Here is a 21,793-nt window from a genome sequence, read left to right as displayed (position 1 = left end):
TGTGTGGTTGTTTTGTCTTTAAAATGATATCACAAATTTGCTGCTTTTTTTTTTCCTTTTGGTCTCTTTCAAACCTAGGAAGAAAAACAACAACAACAATGAATGTCATTTAAGATTTTTCTTTTCCATGAGGTTTTGAAGATTAGAAACTGCCTTTTTGTGTGTGTGTGTTTTTTAATGAAGTGATTCAAAGTAGGCAGCAGCCAATGTGAGAGAACTTATATAGGCTGTATTGCTATAATCAGGTTTTTGTTCATTCATTCTCTTACAATTAGGAGTCTCCATACCACGTAAACTATAGACAGAAATACACTGAGCTACAGGTGTTCTATGTACTGCTTAGAATGGAAGGGTGTGTGGGGCTATCCCCATGAATAGGCCTTCCTTAGATGGGGAAGTCATTTAAAAGAGAACACATGTGAAGTCATTGTCAATTGAAACTGATTACAGCCTTCAATTTTCTTTTTCACTAACCTCTCAGAAAAAAATGTCTACTCCACCTGCTGCCATCTGAACACTGAATTGGTCTTTTCCTACTTTGTTTTAATAGAACCAGGATTGCATTTGAAGTTAAGCTGCAAAAAACCAGTCGATCAACAGATTTTCGAGTCCCACAGTCAATATGCACCATGTTTAATGTTATGGTTGATGCCAAAGCTCAATCAACAAAACTTTGCAACATGGAAATGGGCCAAGAGGTAAAAAAAAAAAAAGTTTTTTTTTCATCTTTCGCCATTGATCATGTAGAAGAAAACTTCACAAATCCCTTTCATCTATCCTAGTCTGCTGGTTTCAAAAATATACTCTTAACATTTGCAGATTAAGCCACGAATAAGTGCTTGGTATCTGTCAAGTACATTTCGGAGGCATGTGCTGATAAGTGTGCCAGTCACTTGGAAGTGATTCTTGGCAAGGGGGTGGGGGAATGGGAGTGGTTCCTTTAAGCTAAATGATGTTTGATGACCTTATTTATTAGGCTGGTATCTCCAACAGACCCATGTTTGCCAGCATCCTAGTCACTTTCATATCTGAAGTAAATCTTAATCCCTTGGAACATCTGGACTGCAGGAGAGTTTTTTCTTGTATCCAGCACTTTCTGGGATATATAATGTTCGATCACACTGCTCCCCGCCCCCCAGCCAGCAGGCTCTGTTGAATGTCCAAAATCTGCAGGCTTTCAACTTCCTATAGATGGATTGTGAATCTTCCTTGACCAAAAGTTTAGTCCTTTGCTACGTTTCCAATTCCAAAGCGGTATTTAAAATGTAAAGGAGAAGGAAACAGCAACTTGGGTTTGATTAAAGACTATCATGATCATTTTTCTCCGATGGCCTTAAGCCAGCTAGATATTCATATACCAATTTAGAATTAATTCAGAAACATTTCTGGCAACTCTATGTTGTTGCCAATTGGCATAAATTGCTCCTAAATCAGATCTTTCAATACCAGCCTTACAGGCTCAGAATTTTTACTAAATTATATTTGCTCCTTATTCGTTATTTATTTTCTCTTTCAGCACCTTCCATTTTTAAATGTGGGTTGGTGGTATTCTCTTCCTGGCAAGATCTTCTCCAACCTTGTTCCCTGCCCCCCCACGAATGAGCTTCCTCAGCCGCCTCCTGCTAGCTTCTGTTCCTCATTGATTTTCCTTTAAAGCCTTTTCCAGGGAGCAAGTTCTAGGCACTGAAGTCAATTGCAGGGACCCTTGATTTTCTTTCCCAGCTCTACTTGCAACGTGCGATCTGGTACAGTGATTCTCAAATCCCAAACAGCACCCAGGGAGCTTCAGAAGACCCAATTTATTGGGTCCTGCCCAAGAGCTTCTGCTAGCTCTGGACTGCAGGATACAGATTTGCATTTCTGACAAGTTCTCTGGTGATACTGATTCTCCTGGCTGTTCCAGAGACCTGACTTTGAGAGTTATTAGTTTGAAAGTCTCTGCAAACACAGTTTAAAGGGAAAGACTTGGGCAGCTAGAATTGCCCCCTGGGAAAGGGCCTTGGTTGGCTGTGTAGATATGTGAATTCTCACCATGGTGACACTGCAAACTGTAATTGGACAAGTCAGTCTGCCTCTTTAGGCCTCAGTTTCCTCGTCGTAAAATGGTAGCATTTCTCCAGTGTTACGTTTTCAGCTACAAAAAAAAAAAATCACATCTTCCGACTTTACCCAAAAGGCCAGCAGCAAGTAACAGAGCTAAAAATAGAGCTGCATTGAATGAAGGGTAAAGGGATGAGGAAGAAAGGGCGGGGCGGGGGGGAGGGGGCAAGCCCAAGCTGGTGAGTTCCTCTCCAATTTTTACCTCTTCACACCCACCACCCACTCCAGCTTCTCTGGGGGACTCAACAAGCTTTTAGGCTTCACAAAGCCCACTAAAACCTTGTTCAGGAAATCTCTGAAATTCACTAAGCACCTCTTTGAGTTTATACTTCGTATAATACTATTCCTTCTGAGTGTTGTTTCCCTTGGAGCTGCTGTTACTGCTTCTTATTGTTGTTCTTATTTTTCAATTGAATTATGCTTCATCCTTTTCTTCATTTTTAACCTGGGTTATTCATGTCTTCATTGTTGAGTTGTAGTTCTTAAAAACATATCATGCATGATAGACTATTATATGTGTGTATACATACATATATATATATATATATATATATATATATATATATATATATACATGATTTTGGTCTCTATTCTGTGGATTGCCTTTTTTTTTTTCTATCAGTCGTGGGGCTTGAACTCAGGGCCTGGGAATTTTCCATGAGCTCTTCTGATCAAGGCAAGTGCTCTACCACTATGAGCCACCGAGTTTTACAGACATTCTTGCCTGGGCTGGCTTTGAACCACAATCCTCAGATCTCAGCCTCCTGAGTAGCTATGAGCCACCAGCCCTCAGTTTTGTTTTGTTTTGTTTTAACTTCTTGATAACATCCTCCAAAGCAAGAAAAAAAAGTTTTTAAAGTTAGAGTCCAACTTAAGTATTTTCCCCTTGGAGATTTTTGAGATAGATGTCTTGACTAGATTTCATAAAGAAACACTATTCTAAGATGTGAAAGAGTTGATGTGGTAAGACCAGTCTCCCTGGGCCCTGTGTTTCTCTTATAGCCTGTGCAAGGAGCTCCCCCATTCCTAGACAGATGGCTAAACAACCTTCTAAACAAGGGAAGTCACTCTAACCTTAACATTTCTCTTGTGAGTTAGATGTTTGTAAAGAATAACCAGAATAGGCAGGGGTGACAGAGTTGTTTAAAATCCATGAACCAGAATTCTTTTACAATTCCAGGGGACCTATGAACCTCCTGGAATCAAGCCATGATCCTGGTTGAATGTATGTGATAAGAAAGAATAAGTTGACTTTTACCACAGTGGACCCTGGCTTTCATCGTAATCTCTTACCATCGCTGTGCTAAAGTAGAATAATATGGGCTTACCCTTAGAGTCTGGTTTTCTCAAAGGAAAAAATCATCTTATGGCTTACTCACTCCATACTATGAGTTCTCAGCTACCAAACTATATAATCTGCATCTTTATTGTCACAGTTTTCCCCTGAGAGCTCTCACATGTAATACACAGCCATTTGAACTGTGTATTTTTAAAACTGGAGATCTGCTACCCCAATGTCTAGATGTAAGATTAAAGAATTACCTTGGGTTTATTCAAGTTGTAACATTTTGAAGCTAAGCAGCAGAGTCTGTTTCTTTCTAGACATTGTTCTGTTTTAAAAGGTGCATGTATTTTCCCTCATAAAACTCAACATTTTTAATGAAAACAGGAAATGGGCATGCACCCATTTCCCCTTCTTGGTTTTTCCCCCCCTTGGGATAAACACATGCACACAGAATGAGAATGAGAGACTAAATACTACATTCCAACCTGTGGTTCTTAGTCTAAGGATATCCAGATTTTACCAAGCCATGTTAGAAAGACCTACTATGACATTTCAACTCCATTTAAAAAACCAGAGGCCTAAGTGAGAAATAAAGTCCCTTCTAATCTTAGAATACCAAGTGGCTAAGAAAATTAGGATGTAGCCAGACATGATTGTACTTCCTCTGAGTGCCCTGGTATCGTAGCTCTAACTTTGAGCAGAACTTCAGTGGGAGGTCACATGGAAATAGACCCTCACTGACTTTTCTTACTTTGTAGAATGAGGATATTCATCTGTAAAGTAAAACTGACTTGTTAACATAACATTGACCAAAACTAAAATAAACATCCTAAAATTGGGATAAGAATAGAGGAAAGTCCAGTATTTTTATGTAGTTTGTACCTTGTGAATATTGAGCTCATCTTACAAATCTTTTTTCTAATACTGGTCATCACCTGATTTCTACCTCCGTCAACCTGTTGTCTAGGACAACTTACATCTAGGACTAGGTCCTAGAGAGGTGATATAATCTTCAGTTTCAAGATCACATCCTGAATTTCATCATTTGGGATAATTTCTCATCTAAAGGCAGCTGTTGAGACATTTGTTAACCATACTTTTCCATCTTAAATATTTATTTTTTCATTAAAATTTGTGAAGTACCAATAGAGAGGAAATTGTGTATTAAATAGTTTCTCACTTGGTCTAGTGTGTTTTCATCTCATTTCCAAGGTCAGATGGTCTTCACAGAAAGACAACATACACACAATCTGTTCCATGACAAGGCAAAATGTGCAGCACGGGAAGTCAAGTGAAATGCTTTTCACACAGTGATTGCGAATTTGCAGCAGAAGTGAACTTCCCAAACTTTCATGGCTGTGAAAATCAGTAGCTCCCTCAATCGCTTGTCACCGTGATCCAGAGCCACAAGGTATAATTTAAGTGTAGGTCAAGGAAATCCAAGCAGGCCAACACAGAGAGTAGGGAAATAGGAAGATGCTTGTGGGAACTCACAGTAGGATATGGGTAGAATTTGATGGCCAGTGCATACTACAAGTGTTTCCTGGTAAGATAATCTGATAGGTGATGTGACAATTCAAAGAGGCCCCTGTAGCATATATACCCATTTGGGGGGCTTTGCATCTGCCTGGAACCTTATATCTCAGAAATAATAAACTCAGAAAGAGCAGAACGTAAAAGCAGAGTCCCACTATTGCTCCAGGAAAGCAAGTTCATCAACTATCAGCAGCATCTTACAGAACAGATTCTTATATTCTATGACTTTCTAAACAGGAATGGGGACTGTTTTGACATTTACCACTTCACTATGTCATTAAGAGAATAATTATTACTCTGCCCCACTATATCCCAAAATAAATTTTAATTAAGTTCAGTTAAGGCAAAACTGACATCTTGTAAAGTGTAGATTCTAGGTGAGTTTGGAGAAATGTGTGCACACATTAGCCTGGTGGCTGGTTAATTAGTAATGGTCCTACTGGAGTGTCAATACTGCCATGCAGTACTTCGAAGTTTTTAAACTGTATTTCCATATATTCTGTCATTTTGTGGTTATGTGAATCTGACTGGTACATTCAAAGCAATGATAATTCTAGCCCTATTTCAGAGATGAGAAAATAAAGCAATATAGATTGTCCTGTATAAATTTATCTTTAGAAATAAGAGGCAGGATAATCATATCAAACCACTTTTTATAAGTTAAAAAATATTCATTATAACAAGAAAAGAGCAGAAGTCATTGTATTTGTACAGAGTGCAAAAGAATAATAGTAGGACTACCTCGAGAGTGATTGGGGATGGAGAAATTGAAGAAAAGAGTCCCACAAAGCACTATGACTTTATGAGCCAACTGTGTCTACCATATCTCCATGTGAAAGAGCTAGAGGTTCCCCAGCTCCTGAAGAGCAAGCTTGCTTGTCTTTGTCAATTAGCCTAGACCAATCACCACTCAGACCAAGACCTTGATTGGTTCTTAGTGTGTGGAGTACTATTGCTCCTGTCCATTTTCCCCACTTCAGCCAAGTTTTTCACAAGTGTGTTCATATTCCCAATGATATTCTTCTTCACCAAGTGAGAAGTCCTCATGCTGACTTTCATGTGTTATTTTGCACACAGGTAGGGTTTCTGATTTTGTTTCACCTCATAATTAATTTAATAAATGTGACTCATTTAGAGCAATCCACAGAAAACGCAGTGGAGTGAGGCAATCATGTGAGGGAGGAAAGTGAGGATGTGATTCTGCATCTTATCTCAAGACCTAAAAATGAATCTGGAACCCTGTCAGTATTCCCACATTCTTTTGCGCTGACATCTTTCTTTGTGCTTCTAGCATAGAATTCTGCAGATTTCCTTTCCTTTGCATTTAGCTTCAGATTTATGCCACTTATGAGTAAACCTTTTCTTGAATCTCACAGTATATCCAACCTGGGTTCTGACTCATCACAACTGAACACCATCGTCTGTTTGCTTTTTGTCTCTGATCAACTAAAATGAGGAGGAGGGTGACTAAGAAACGAGATCATCTTTCTCTAATATCCGCTACTTGATGAACTTGAAAAAAAATAATGTCTAAGTTGCAATTACAATTGGCAAAATGTTTTCACATGTAGACCCTTTTAACTTCTTCAGATTTGTGAGTGTGAGAACTTCAGGGCCAGGAACAGACTTAGACATTGTTTTGATTACACATACTTATTATATACACTTATAGAGTATAATGTAAGGATTTGGTATGTTTATATTTTCTAATGGTCAAATCAGGATATTTAAAACATACCTGTTACTGTAAACATTTATCTTTTGTGAATATGTTGGAAACATTCAAAATCCTCTGTTCTGGATATTTTTTAATGTACAGTTTTTAAAAATCTCTATCCAGGCTTTGTGCTTTTGTCCTTTCCAAAATCAACCATTTATACGCCTGTCCTCTCTATTTATGGTCCCAAGTTATAGTATTAGCATGTTTTTTTTTTTTTTTTTTTTAACAGATAAGTAAACTGAGCTAACTTTTTGCAGGCAATTACTTCTCATCTTTGCCCTGGGACTTTATCCAGGTCTTCCAATTACAAATGAACCCGTGACTCTTGGCTCATTCTCAAACATTTTGCTTGCCAGTTATTGGAATATTGAACCACACATTCCTACGGCTTATTTCTATATGTGTTCATGATTTGGGATGGTTTAATTTTTATTTTTCATGTGTCCTTTTGTCCTAATTTTTATTTGCACTGTTCCTTTCTGCTTTTCTGTTCCTAATTAATCATCCTTCTGAAAGTTTGCTAAAGAGTGGGTAAGTGCATTTTCCTTCCAAATAACAATGTTTTGCATTGTTGTTGTTGTTTTGTTAAGAAAATACAGAATATAATTTAACTGGATACTTAAAATCATCTAATAAATGTCAAGAAGCTGGCATATAATACTTTGTGTTGAAATTGCTTTTCCTTTTTCTCTGGCATTTACAGCAGATTTTTGTTTGTGTGGGGGTTTGTTTTCACATTACTGTTTAAATTTAATCGACAGCCACAGTTAGAGAAATTGAAAAACTTAGCAGCAGTTTCAGTAGAGGCTCTGAACTTAAGTCTGCTTATTCCTGAATGGAGAAAATGACTTGGCTTGCCACAGGGGTTCAGAAAGGGACCCCTTTGTTTAGACACTGGGTCAATACCTAGAGATAAACAAGTTAGCTCTGGAACATGAACTCAAAGTACTCGAAGGGTTCAAAGCAGTTTTTACAAAATTGGTGTCTTGGTCAGATTCCTTTTGAGAGGATCCAACTAAATAAGTAACATTCCCCCAACAGATTCCCCAAGGTAATTTTTCTTCTCCATTCCTAGAGTGGTATCTTAACTTAGCAAAATTCAGATCAATACAATGATAGGCTATGAAGCCATCCATGTGTGCTATGCATAAGTGTGTGTGTGTGTGTGTGTGTGTGTACACACACATCAAAGCTATCTAGAGCCTTGGGTGAGGAACAATGAGTCTGGTGGCTTTTCTTTTTTTTTTTTAAAGAGCTTCAGATCTCCCTCCATCAAAGACCCAGAGTCAGAATCTTACAGATGTTTCTAGGACTAGGAAAATACGCTAGGTCTGCAGGCCAGGCTTCATTTATAAATGATGTGGTCTAAGAATGATGGATGGGTATAGAGGCATCACCTCCCAAACCTGCTAATATTTGTCTTCCTGTGTTCTTTAGCATCAATATCATTCAAAAATAGACGAATTGATTGAAGAAACTGTTAAAGAAATGATAACACTCTTGGTGGCAAAGGTAACTTTCAGCTTGAGGGGTGGGGGAGGGCTTCGTTGTGAATGTTGTTTTGTTGTCTGCATTTCCATTAAAATGTAACACGTTAAAAAGTTGAATTGGGTACTTTCGTGTCTCCGGGAAACAAGACGGTACATCACCCAGCCACAGCTCAGAATGATTTTTCTGATGATTGTGAGCTGTGTGAAAATAAATTGATGAAGTGGCATATGTTAACTTAATAAGAATTGGTCCCCAAACGTTGCACTAGGTTAGACAGAAAATGTTTGTTTTGTTTTTCAGCGCTGACAAAGTTTAGATTTTTAAATACAGAAAGTAAATGGTAACAAGGAATTGTGCCATCATGAAATCCCCTTTTCCTCTAGTTTTACATGCAGTGAGAGTCATAATAAAACATAAAAGTCAGATAAAGCTATTTCAGTCACCCTCATGAATTATAGAATTTTAACTAAGTAATGTTGAATGGGAAGACATTTATATTTGCCAGTGCTAAACTTCTGTTTCCCCCAAATTACTGATAAAATACAAATAAAAATAGATTGGATTAAATGTAGTGCTAATATGTAACGTAAAAAAAAACTGCTTTGCGCAGTTTTGGATTTTGAAAAGTGCATTTAATATTATCGCATGCTATATGCAACTCAATAATATTTTGTCACTTTTCACTTCTGGAGCACTCTATATTTGCAATCACATAATAATGAGAGAAAGCCGGATAAGTCAAATATTTCCATGTAACGGCAGGCTCTTTTTTTTTCCCCCAGAGGTGGGAATTAAATAATTGAAAGCAGAAGTGAACAGAGCATTCCTTTTTGCAAGAAGTTGGGAAACATTGCACCTTATTGTGAGCAATTAATTTGAAATAATATTTCTTTTTCTTTCTGCTGTTTTACTAGTTCGTAACTATCTTGGAAGGCGTCCTGGCAAAATTATCCAGATACGACGAAGGGACCTTGTTTTCTTCCTTTCTGTCATTTACTGTAAGTAAAGAGCTATTTTCACACTGCCCACCCTCAACCCCCCGCCCTTCCCCCAGGTTAATGTTTCTGTTTTAGTTTTGGTTGTGCTTACAGGAGTGATGTTGCATCTCTTTGTTTAGGGGGAAATCTGGTTATGTATATTTACAGCAGTCAAATATTAATATATCATATGAACCCTCTTAAAAGAATAAGGCAGGATATTTCATAATGATGCTAAGCCAGCATCATTTCTACACCATCCATGAATGTACATGTGCATGTGTGTAATTTGTGCTTACACAAATTACTTACACACACGCATACACACACATAGCCTTCTATGCATATGAATCCCGAGGGCTGCTGTTCTTCGCCCATTCTTTGCTACTTCAGAAAAATCAATTGTTCAGAGCCATCCTTTTCTTACCTATATGTAAGTGAGGAATATTCATTTTAGAGATTGTACATGGAGACCTGCAGGTCAGATAGGGCTGCAAGTGTGTTTGATGTGGTCCTGATTGTGCTGGGTATGATTTTCTTAATTGAATTAGTCACACACATTTAAAAATTGGGGAGCTTTACAAAGAACTCTGCAGTTCTGCATGGGCCTGTACATGCCCTCAGCCACAGGCTGCAAGAGCTGATCCCTGGGGGCCTCTGCAGACCAGTGCCTGTGTGTGGCCTGCTGAGCCCCCTCGTGGTAGTTTCTATGATTCCTACCTGTCTGGGCTCGGGAGTCATTTGCATACAACTTGTTCAGATGAGAGCAAATTCTGAGGGGCTCTGATCTTGTGCCAGAATGGGACAAGGAGGTAAGCAAGGTAAAAGTGGTCAGAAACAAGTGTGTTTCTGACAAATACACGGAGCAATCCATGGGTTGCTTCCAGGACCCCGCTCTCTCTCCTTTCCTCTCTGCTCTGAGCTGTTTGCTTTCCACAGTGCCATAAGAAAGGCTACCAACCTAGGGCCCACAGTATGTTTGCCTTCAAAACAGCCTGACTGAGGACTCTCCCAGATGGGTATTGGATGCCAAGACGAGACCGAGCATGGGATGGTTTATAGCACATCACTTTTGCCATTCCTGAAAACTGAGTTTGAATCCCATTCGCAAATATTAACCAGCTCAATGATCCTGAGCAGGTTGCCTGACCCTCAAGGGTATCATCTACCCCTCATGCTCTGGCTAATACCTTCCATAATTATGTATTAGGAGAGAATGTGGGGAAAAGAACAAGAATAGCCCTAGCTTGTAGTAGACCTCAGTAAAGCTATTGTGCTTAATACCATTTAATGGGCATAATTATTATAGGAGGCAAACATACATGCATACCGCATTTACCAAATATACCCTACTTTGGCCATTTCCTAACCTATATGTTACTTTCCCTGGAAATGAAGGGAAACATTGGCTGTGACACTTCAAACCATTTCTAGATTGCCTCTCCACATTTGGTTGTTCTGTTAAGCAGCTCTGACCATGCCAGATTGGGCCTCCCAGCCACCAATGGCCTTACTCCCTTTAATTTTATTGTCAATGGTTAGATGGGAAGAAGATAGTGACAGTAGGATTTCTATCCAATTTCATTCTCCATAATCACCTCTAATGTGTCACAGCCAAAAGGTAATCTGTCTAACCCACTTCTTTACAAAGAAACCAAGGCACAGATGCGGGGGGGGGGGGGTCATTTGTCTGTGGTCACACAGCAATGGGTGGAGTGGTAACAAGAACTTGAGTCTTTCGCCAGCTTCCCCTCCCCACCCCCCATGGAATGGATTCCTGGCACAAGAAGGTAGATGAGCAATGGAGTGGGGAAGATTCATGAAGATTTAGGGCACATGAGTGGGAAATATTAGACAATGTTTCCTTCCTGAGTGAAATCATAGAAACAATGAGAATGGACAGAATGAAATATTGTAACATTTCTGCAAAATGTTCCCCTGACCCCCACCAAAGACATCACTTGCTCTGAGTGTTCATTTGAAGCAAATATTTTCTCCACACTGTTCTTGAACCCATAAAAAACAAACAGACCCCATTGCTCTTTATTGACCCATCTTTTGATCTACCCAGGGCCCTACCTTAATGACTGGCTTACCAAGACGTCTAGTGAAGGATAGTCTAATGGCCACCAGGCCGAGCATGAGACTCTCCCAAGGGGGTTAGAAGCAAAGACTAGAACATCTTATGCGAGAATTTTGGGGCTCCAATTCTCATCCTCTTCTCTCCTTTCCTGAGACATTTTGCAGCCTCTCAGCAGGCCTAACGAAGGCCCTGTAATGCAGAACACTTCAGTGCCTATTGCTGGGCCTGTAACTTCCCTTCTTAGTGACACTTCTCCCACACACTTGGCCACCCCAAAGCCCAAAGCACCCACTTCTCATTTGCAGCCTATGTTCTCATCTCCTGCCAGGATTCCAGTATTAGGAGCAGGCGAGCTGTGCTTTGAGGTGGCAGGAATATCTCCACACATAGATTCTGAGTTCCTGCCCAAATTGCAAAAGGCCTTTGAAGGATGCCTGCAGCACAGTTCCCAGGGGTTGAGTGGAGATGAAAAGAGCTTGGCAGGGTAGGGGGTTATTGTGAGAAGAGTCACAAACCAATGAAAGAACTAGTTGTGTATCCTAGGACCCTGGACAGAGGTGTAGAGGCATCTCGGCGAGTCTGGCATGCCTTCCTTAACTTCGCTCCCATTTCTGATTCCATTCTTCAAGTATTACTGTGCATTTACCACATCCCCACCTCAGCAGGGCTGAGCCATGTGCGCTGCCCGCCCCCCAAGGAAGATGACGAGTATCGACAAATATGCCACCCTTTCCCCCTCTTTCTCCTGCTGAGCGCCTCCTTTCCTTTCCTGGGTGGGCTTGATTTCATGGTCCAAGCCAGACATTTTGGAAAACGTCTGCAGTGGCGCGGAGCAGGCAGGAATATTTATTTCTCATCTCCATCTGCACTGCTTCCTCTCTTGGAGAGGAGCTGGGGGAGGAGGGAGGATGAGATGTGGCTTCCTTGTGCCAGCCTGAGAGGCGCCCAAGCGCACCCTGCTCCCCTCCCTCAGCAGCAGTTGCAGCCTGAGATGGATGGAGGCAGGCAGGCGCCTCTCCTCTCGAACTTTTCAAAGATCAGCCAGGTTGGAAGATGCAATTAGCAACTATCCGCCCATTTCCTTTGCCTACAAGATGTGCTTTTGTGGGGGCTGCCTGTTTGGAAAGGTCCCTGGCTTGCGGTAGCCTGGCGCTGTTCTTTTGGGAGGCCAAGAAACAGGACAAGCCAGTGGCCAGGTCCTTCTCCTAGCAATTTCAAATGCTTTCCTCAAGTTAGTCCAGGTGCTGACAAATATACTGGCCCTTGAATTCATTCATTCCTTGGCTCCCTCACCCAGTATCTGTCTTCAGATAGATGTCAGTTCTTGTGCTGGGTGCTGGGTCACAGCAAAACACACAGTGTTGCTTTAGTGAAGGAGACAGGGGATGGGGAAAGGGCAGACAATGATCAGGCAGAGGCAGCATTGCACAGGAGACAAATGGTAGAGCAAGGGAAAGTGGGTCAGCTGTGTTAGTCAGACAAGATCCCATGGAGGAAATGCCACAAGGAGAGAATTTAGGAGGCAGCCATAGATAAAGACAAAGACATATCTTTTGGAGTGAAAAGCAGTTGACATAGCCACAAAGCTGGAATTGCAGGTAGCAGAAAGGTGTTTATGGATGGAGTGAGCAATGGAGATAGAGACGGTGAGGGAGAGGGCAAATGGAAGGCCCACGATCGATGCGACGTGTGGAAGAGCAAGGCTGAGCTGAGACAATTCTGCCAGTGAAGGGGATACAGCAAGAAAGGCAGCCCTACCCAGACAGTCTAGCTCTGCCCCTGACCTTGCAGCTGGGTGGTCTGGAACGCAGGATCCTTTGCATGCTGGCCTTTCATTTCTTCCGAGGTGATGTGATGAGAGTCATAGTCGATGAACTTGAAAGTCTAAACAGAGTATACCCCCTATTCCTTAAGTGCTTGCTGACCGCCTGGCACCAACCTAAGTACTTTAAATGTATTTTCTCTGGAATCTCAGCATGATTTTAATCCATCAATGCTCTTCAGCAAGGAATGATATTGAAGCCCAGAAACGTTGAGCTCCCAGCCCTACCTGAGACTTTCTCTCCTCTAAACTTCAAAGTGGAGCCTCTACCAATGGAAGACAATGAGGGTGGCTGGGCACCACTTTCACTCAAAATCAACAGAACAGTTCTATCAAACCCTCCAGCAGCACCAGAATTCAGCCACGACCCTCCCGTGGAGCAGCTCCACTTGAGATATCCTAACAGAACCTGGAAAGGAGGAGCTCAAACCTACTACATAGCCGATCTTCTAGAGTACAAATTCCCTTCATCAACATTTTGTTTCCTTTTTGTTTTCTTTGGCCAGTGTTAATAGTTGTTTGGTTGCTTAGTACTGAAACACAGCAGACATACTACTTCCCCCTAGAATCTGTAAATGAGTCCGTGTAAATCAGCAGCCTCCAACCGGATGTCAATGGTTCACACCTGTAACCCTAGCTACTCAGAAGGCTGAGGATCTGAGGCTGTGATCTGAGGCTCACAGTTCGAAGCTAGCCTGAACAGACAAATCTGACAGACTCTTATCTCTCATTAACCAGCAAAAGTCCCAAGATGGAAGTGTGACCCAAGTGGTAGAGTGCTAGCCTTGAACAAATAAAGCTAAGTGCCCAATACTGACACACACACACACACACACACACACACACACACACACATACACACATACACATACATGCATAGTAGCATCCACTGCTTTTGTGCAGAACTCTTGTATTATGCTTGCAAACAAGTCTGTCACCTTGATCACTCAGAACTGGATCAGGGGAATATACTATGTGTCTACAGTACTTGGTAATTTAGAGTAGGATGAATATTCATAAGAGTTGACTAGTGTTTTCCTACTGGCTTCGGGATCAACCAGGAAGGATATGAGAAATGGCTTTTTATTGTGGGTGGGTGGTGCCCACAGGGAGGTGTTCGTCCACCCTCCAGAAGGTAACATCTTCAAATTAATCAGCTGCAAAATGCATGGGATTCAAATCTGTGGCTGGAGTCACATTGCAATGTCCGGACCCACCACAAGACTAAGACTGGTGGTCATAGCTGATGTTGAAAACTGTGCTAAGTGGTCTCTGTGCATGCTCACTCACTCTATGTGTTAGGTTCAGTTCTTATTCCCATCTCACAGATAAGGGGACATGGAGTACTTCACCAAGTACTTCACTAAGTACTTCATTATGACTTTACTCTGAATTTACTACTTTATTATAATCAGAATTTTCTTCCCAATAAAGGCCCAGAAACCCATTAATAAAGTCAGTTAGTGGCTCTTCCAGGGCCCCTCTGCTAACTGATATCAATCCTAAGGGAAAGAATTATCTGTTTTTCACAGCTGATGGGTAAAATAGTTTTATAAGTAGTATAGCCAGCAAGGTTTGCAATGCCACTGGAGGCAAAAGACTCAAAATTTCCACTTCCTTTTGCATTCCACATAGTTTTATGTTAGTCTTTCATTCAACATATTTCCTGAGCACTTGTCATATACTATGTATAATGAGGACTTAACAACAAATAAAGGAAATCATGCTCTTTATTGTACATTTGCATGACAGAAATATATTCCTAAAGCATTATTATTATTATTATTATTATTATTATTATTGAGAGAGAGAGAGACCAGTTCAATGATATGTAAACCTAAACAAAAGGTAGGATGTAGCCTGAAAAAGAAGAGAACAGGGAAGGCTTGGAGGATAAAGGGAGGGCCTTGTACATTGTGGCAACCACAAGTTCCCTGTGACATGGGGAAGAGCAGAGGCCAAGGGAAATGCCAGAGGTGGTAGATGGGCCTCTCTTGGTGATGTGAGATTGAAGGGTTTAAGCAGTGATTTCACTCAAATTCATTCAGCAGGAGAAGCTAAGGGAAGTCAGAGGCCACTTCTCCATCACAAGCCAGGGTCCAGGCTTGTGGCCTTCTGATGCTGACATTAGGAGTACCATTGGAAGGTAATTTAAAGAGCCGTCATTAGCCAGGCCTGAGTCACACACTTGTAATCCCAGCTATTTAAGAGGCAGAGGCAGGCAAACGTCAAATTGTGGGCAACCCAGGCAAAGTTAGGGAAGGAAGGAAGGAAGGAAGGAAGGAAGGAAGGAAGGAAGGAAGGAAGGAAGGAAGGAAGGAAGGAAGGAAGAAAGGAAGGAAGGAAGGAAGCAAGAAGTGGACAGAAAAAAATAGTGAAAGGAAAGGGGAAATAAAAAAAGAAAAAATCCATTATTTTATTCTTCAGATGTGTTTTCTTCATAATGGACCAGCAAGTACACTATGCCTTAAAAAAGCATTGACCTGCCACATCTTCTCTCTTTCATCAGCCACTACTCCACTCCCAATGTTTCAGAATTTGACACTGACTTTGGGGTCCATGACAGATCATTTTATCACCTAGTAGGACATCCTCATTTCTAGTTGTTGCCTTCAAAATACACTTGACAATTAACACACCTGCTGTCTGTAGCGACCCTGAGGAAGCTTTACAGAAAAAAAAAAAAAAAAGATATCCATCCCAAGTTAACCATTTCTCTTAATATTCTTCTGTGGATGACAGAATAACTTTCAAAGCAAACAGTCATATCCAGACAGTGAGGTGCTGAACCACCAGGTCACAGAAATGCCAGCTAAGAAAGAAATATATATTGAATATACACTTAGCTTCAAACAGGAAATGGCTTGTTGTGAAATGAGAAGTTCTGGAATCTGCCTTGACTTCTAAATCACATGCACTGGGAAGCTCATTACCAAAATGTTAGAGTTGTGCCAGTGAAGCCCAGACTGACAGAAATGTGACAGGTTCCTGATTACTTCTGAGCCTTGGTTTCCCAATCGGTCAGATAAGGATATGGTGGCTACTTCAGGGAATCAATGTAACATACAACAAGCAACGATGGCAAGCCTTGCAGGATACCTGACAGATGGTAACTGCTCTGCAAATAACCCTTGTAAACCTCACCATAAATTTGCTCAATAGGCTTTTTTTTTTTTTTGGCCAGTCCTGGGCCTTGGACTCAGGGCCTGAGCACTGTCCCTGGCTTCTTCCCGCTCAAGGCTAGCACTCTGCCACTTGAGCCACAGCGCCGCTTCTGGCCGTTTTCTGTATATGTGGTGCTGGGGAATCGAACCTAGGGCCTCGTGTATCCGAGGCAGGCACTCTTGCCACTAGGCTATATCCCCAGCCCCTCAATAGGCTTTTAATGAAGCATTTTCTCAAATAACCTCAACAAACCTATCACTTCTCCAGTAACCCACTAAGATTATGTCCCAGAACTAGAAGTGACCAAGATTATCCCATGTACATTTCAGCATGTTCTTATATTTAGAGTTTTGATTCATCAAAGCTATATTCCATTGCATTTAGTAAATTTTTAGCATGTTATCACACACACATAGGTTATACTTCCTTATTAATCAAAATATTGGCTAGGGCTGGGGATGTAGCTCAGTGGCAAAGCACTTGTCTAGCAAGCATGAGGCTCTCAATTCTATCCCTAGCACTCACTATAAGGATATCCCATTCTCCAAACATACTTTGGTTCGTCAGGTTCGTGTCTGTATGCCTGAGGTTTCTTATGTGTCCAGTTCTGCACCTTTCTAAGTATGACCTTGGACAGATTCGATGGCTTCTAACCCTAGTTTAGTGACTCACAAAGTAAGAATAACAAGACACACATGTTGCAAACTGATTAGAACTAAATGAGAAAATGGTACATATGTAGAATGGGGCCAGCACTCACTATTAAATATTAACTACTCTCTGCCATATCACTATGTACTGAATATTACAATTAGCCACCGTGTTCTAAGGGATTTCAACACATATATTACTGAGCTAGAAGCTATAGAGATAGAAAGGTGTTGTTGTAAGGGCTGGGAATGTAGCGTAGTGTTAGAGTGCTTTGCCTAGCATGCATGATGCCCTGGGTTCGATTCCTCAGCACCACATAAACAGAAAAAGCCAGAAATGGTGCTGTGGCTCAAATGGTGATAGAGTGCTAACCTTGAGCAAAAAGAAGCTCAGGGAAAGTGCTCAGGCCCTGAGTTCAGTCCCCAAGACTGGAAAAAAAAAAGGTGGTGGTGGTGGTGGTGGTATTTCAAAACCAACTCTATCTCTGTTGTCTGGCAATTACTATATCTGGGGTGCATACATCAGAGGAACTTTGGAGAATTTCTGATCTAGCATTTCCAGTGATGTGTTGGCATCTGCTCCATTCCTACCTGCTGATGAGAGGCAATTCTCAGCATCTCTTCCTGTCACCACATTTATGATGTCACATTGGCAGCCTGAAATTGACCATGGTGGGAGTATTTGCACCATGGAAATTAGCAAACACTACCAAAGAGAGCTTTTTTTAAAAACAGAGAGAGCAGCTTTTCACCATCCATTGCTGAGTACTTCCCAAGTACAGGATCCATACTATGAATCTTAGATGATGGCAGTGTGGGATGCTAGCAAAGCTCAGCCCTAAAATAACACCAGCTGCATAGTAAGAGGGTTATTCCCTTCCTCTTCTCATCTTTGTCCTTATGTCAGGGAGAAAGTTTCTGTGTAGTATTTTAGTGTATCACACTTTATAAAATATTTGATTTTTCATGTGTGAAAGAGAGAATGAAAGAGACCAGAGACATCTCAAGTTTGCATGATCAATAGCCAACTATGTCTACCTCAAATTTGAATTCAATAACTTCATTCTTTTCACATGGATTGTATTTATGTGTATGCTTACTCTCTCTTGTTGAGAGTGGCATTGATTTTTCCATCTTAGTAATACTATAAGGTTCCCATTATAATTAATTATTTTTAAGTGAGCAAGTGGAAAGAAGTATGTTAAGAAAATGTGCCACAGATGGTACATGGGCTGTGGCCAAAGTCAGAATAGGTACTAGAAGTTTGGGGGGTGGGGGTGGGGTGTCACGGAGTCTTTCAGCCTCCCTGTTTTGCAGGATAAAAACAGAAACTGGAATAGGAAAATGGCTTGCTCAGCTAGTTTAGTCACAGAATCCTGGCCTCCCATCTCATCTTTTTTTTTCATTATTCCCTACTTTTTACTCATGAGTAGGAAAACAAGACAGAAAGAGAAAAGGAGCTACTGTGTAACAGTTGTAGGTGGATCATGGTGACTAGGTTGTCATTTGCAATGATGGCATAAATGATTTGTACAGTCAAGTTGAAGCTAAGGCAGCCCAGGGGGTAGGATGAAGGCATCAGGGGTGACCGGTTGTCCCTTGCTGTACAGTATTGCTATTCAGTAATGACAGTATAGTCCTTACCCACTTAGTACCAGGGCCATGAGCAAGATAGGACCCCTGAAACCCTAGAGTTGGCATTCTGAACTTCTTAGTGTTGGGAGGTGTCCAGCAAAACTCCAAAAGTCAGCAAAGACCCCCACTTTTAATCAACAAAAAATATGCCTCATGCCTGCTTGGAGATTTGACAAAGGCAATGAAATCATGTCACACAAACAGATAAAACAATCAGACATATTGTCCTAGAGAACATGAACCCAGAGGGCCAAGGGACCCATTCAGATGTCACCTTCATGATGCCCCCAGCTGTGGGTCTTTAAAGAAGTTGACCTCTCTGCACCTCAGATGCCTCATTCCTAAATGTTAATAATCATCCTGCTCCATGTCGTGAAGATTAATTACTTATAAATTGTTTCACCTCTGCTAAGCAAGGAGTACGTTGTAGAATCATTGTTAAGTCTTAGAAGCGTTAAGAAGGGGGCTTTGAAGGAGTCCTTGAGCCTTGATTTAGAAAAAAGAAAGAAAGAAATACTCTCTGGTAACAGGATGGAGACAGGAATGAGGGAAACTGGAAAGAAAAACAGGTCTACTTGAATCAGGCATCTGTTCCGAAGCCCCCGGGGGAGAAGAGAGATGAGAACATACACTTCCTGGATCCTGTCTCAGAGCACAGTACCCCAAGCAACAGGAGACGAGAACAATTCTCCTCATTAATGAGGCTGCGGCTCCTAATCGGGTGCATGGAACAGAATGCTTTTGCTTAATAGAGATCATTTCCCTGCCTCTTGCCCAACTCGGCAGCTATGCCAGCAGCCCTTTGTTTAATGAAAGGTAGAGACTTTGAGCAGTGTGGTAGGATGGGCTGTAGGAGGCATTATTACCTCATTATTATGATAATAGTTTAATCACAATCAATATTTATGAACATGCACAGAGGCTGTGCTGTGATCACTCTGCAGCCCTTCAGCTGGGGTTTTGTGCTCTTGTCTAAGGATGCTCGTATGTAGGAAAGCTGGGGTGCTCGCCCACCATCCTCTGACCCCTCCTGAAGCTCTGCAGTGGGGTGGGGTGGGGGAGCACTTAAGAATAGCCATGGGGGTACCTACTTAGGATTCGTGGTAGGTGAACATTATAATGTGTTTTGCTTCTCAAACTGTTTCCATCGTCGTCTTCTGATTTTACCTTCATATTTTAGTAAACTTATCTTCCTACTTTGGTAAAGATAATTGTGGGCATGACAGTTATCGCCACTTACAGATGAGGAAAGTGAGGCTCAGAGAGCTGGCTTGTGTCAGTGTAATACAGTAGAGGACTTTGAGGTCACATCCATGTAGCACAAATCCCAGCTCTATCATTTCTTAGGTTATGTGCCCTAGGAGAAAGCAATGTAACTTTTCTGAGCCACCTTTTTATTATTATTATTATTATTATTATTATTATTATTATTATTTGCACAATAAGGCCTTCTTACCAGTTCTTTTTTTTTCCCCCCCATGGTCGGTTGTGGGGCTTGAACTCTGGGCCTGGACACTGTCCCTGAGCTCTTCAGCTCAAGGCTAGTGTTCTACCACTTGAGCCACAAGGCCACTTCTGGTTTTCTGGTAGTTAATTGGAGATAAGAGTCTCCTGGGCTTTGAACCATGATCTCAGATCTCAGCCTCCTGAGTAGCTAGGATTACAGGCACGAGTCACCAGCGCCCAGCACCAGTCCTTTGAAGAGTATATAAGAGTATGAATTACACATTCGGTCACAGGTAAATAAGACAGTATTTTATATACAACTATAGATCAAGTGTTGTGAAGTATTTGAATATTGTCTAAGAAAAAAACAGCAAGGAAACAGCCAATAATTGGGTGAGAGTTAAAGACTTAACCCCCATATCTTTTTTCCATTATCTAAAATAAATAAAAATCTCCATTGACACTATTGGTGTTTGAACTCAGGGACTGTGCTTGCTGGGCAAGCACTTTATGATTGGAGCCATACCTATTGCTCATTTTTTTTGCTTTCTTAGTTTTTCTTTTATGCTTCCCACATAACCAAGATGACAGACATACACCACCACGCACAGCTTTTTGCTGGCTGAGACAGGATCTTGCTGACTTTTTGTGGTTGAGGGGAGGGGAGACTGGGCTGGCTCCAAACTGTGATCCTCCCAATCTTTGCCTTCCAAGTAGCTTCTATCACAGGCTAGTTTCCATTATCTGAAAACATAGTTCGCATTTGTAAGCAATTTAGGGAAATATTTGTTTAATTCTCTTTTTTTTCAAAGTGAAAATGAACTTTTGAAAGGCAGTAATCACTTTACTGAGCCACAAGCTGCTCATGAAAAATTCTGAGTATCAGGATTTCTAAACAGCATTTATTGTTGGGATTTCTTTAAAAATACATTTTTAACTATGAAAAGATATGCAATAAAATGTACCATTTTCTTTCTTTTTTCTTTTTGGTCAGTCGTGAGGCTTAAACTCTGGGCCTGGGTGCTGTCCCTGAGCTCTTCAGCTCAAGGTTAGCACTCTACCACTTGAACCACAGCGCCACTTCTAGTTTTCTGGTGGTTAATTGGAGATAAGAGTCTCATGGACTTTCCTGCCCAGGCTGGCTATGAACCAGAATCCTCAGATCTCAGCCTCCTGGGTAGCTTGGATTACAGTTGTGAGCCACCAGCACCAGGCCATTTTCATTATTTCTAAGTATATAGTTGAGTGGTATTGTGAATTTGTATAGTATACAATCACCTCTGTGCATCTCCAGAACTGTTTTTATCCTGCAAAGCTAAGCTCTGAACTGGTGTGTGTGCTTATGTGAGCATAGTGCTTCACCATTGGTCTGGCAGGGCCTTGATCCTTGGCAAAGTTGAACAAAAGATGGTTCATTCTCCCTGGTGGCAGAGCTCTAGAACTCCATCATGCTGGCTCTTGTTCCAGAGATACTTCAAGGGTTGCATTTTTCTCCAGTCCTCAGAAGGCACTGGAAGGGGCTTTCACTGTAATTTTCAGTTGGACCCCAGACAGGAGCCACTGAGGTTTGCTCAACTGCTCACCCGCACATACAGTCCCAGTACATCCGCCCACTCACGCATGCTGTCTCACCCAAGCAGTCAGCCCCTCCATTGGCACTTAGAATACATCTTCCCAAGATGCACTTAGAGCATCCAGGCAAGTGGAGGAGGGAGGTTGTCAGGTTTTACTTTTGTTTTTGAAGAGAAACAGATTCCATCAACCAGAGAGACTTGGAAGAATTTGCCCTGGGAATAGAGACATTCTTCCCACAAAATCATCTTTGTCCAAAAGAATGTTGTTGATTCTATCATTTGGTCTTTTTTCAACCATTTCCAGTGAAG

General features: G+C 41.3%; 1 protein-coding gene across 3 annotated transcripts in view; it reads left to right on the top strand.

Annotated features, from left to right (window-relative positions):
* Cadps (calcium dependent secretion activator) overlaps positions 1 to 21,793 on the top strand; it is a 429,166-nt gene that overhangs the window by 352,359 nt on the left and 55,014 nt on the right. For all 3 annotated transcript variants that reach the window (XM_048356072.1, XM_048356074.1, XM_048356073.1), the window contains 3 exons: positions 551 to 698; positions 8,079 to 8,153; positions 9,047 to 9,130. In XM_048356072.1, coding sequence (XP_048212029.1) covers positions 551 to 698; positions 8,079 to 8,153; positions 9,047 to 9,130 — 307 coding nt within the window. The remainder of the gene's footprint in view (positions 1 to 550; positions 699 to 8,078; positions 8,154 to 9,046; positions 9,131 to 21,793) is intronic.

The sequence above is a fragment of the Perognathus longimembris genome, chromosome 10 (assembly GCF_023159225.1).
Source record: "Perognathus longimembris pacificus isolate PPM17 chromosome 10, ASM2315922v1, whole genome shotgun sequence".
Taxonomy (NCBI): Eukaryota; Metazoa; Chordata; class Mammalia; order Rodentia; family Heteromyidae; genus Perognathus; species Perognathus longimembris.
Note: the sequence above shows the minus strand (reverse complement) of the source record. Positions and strands in the feature narration are given on the sequence as shown.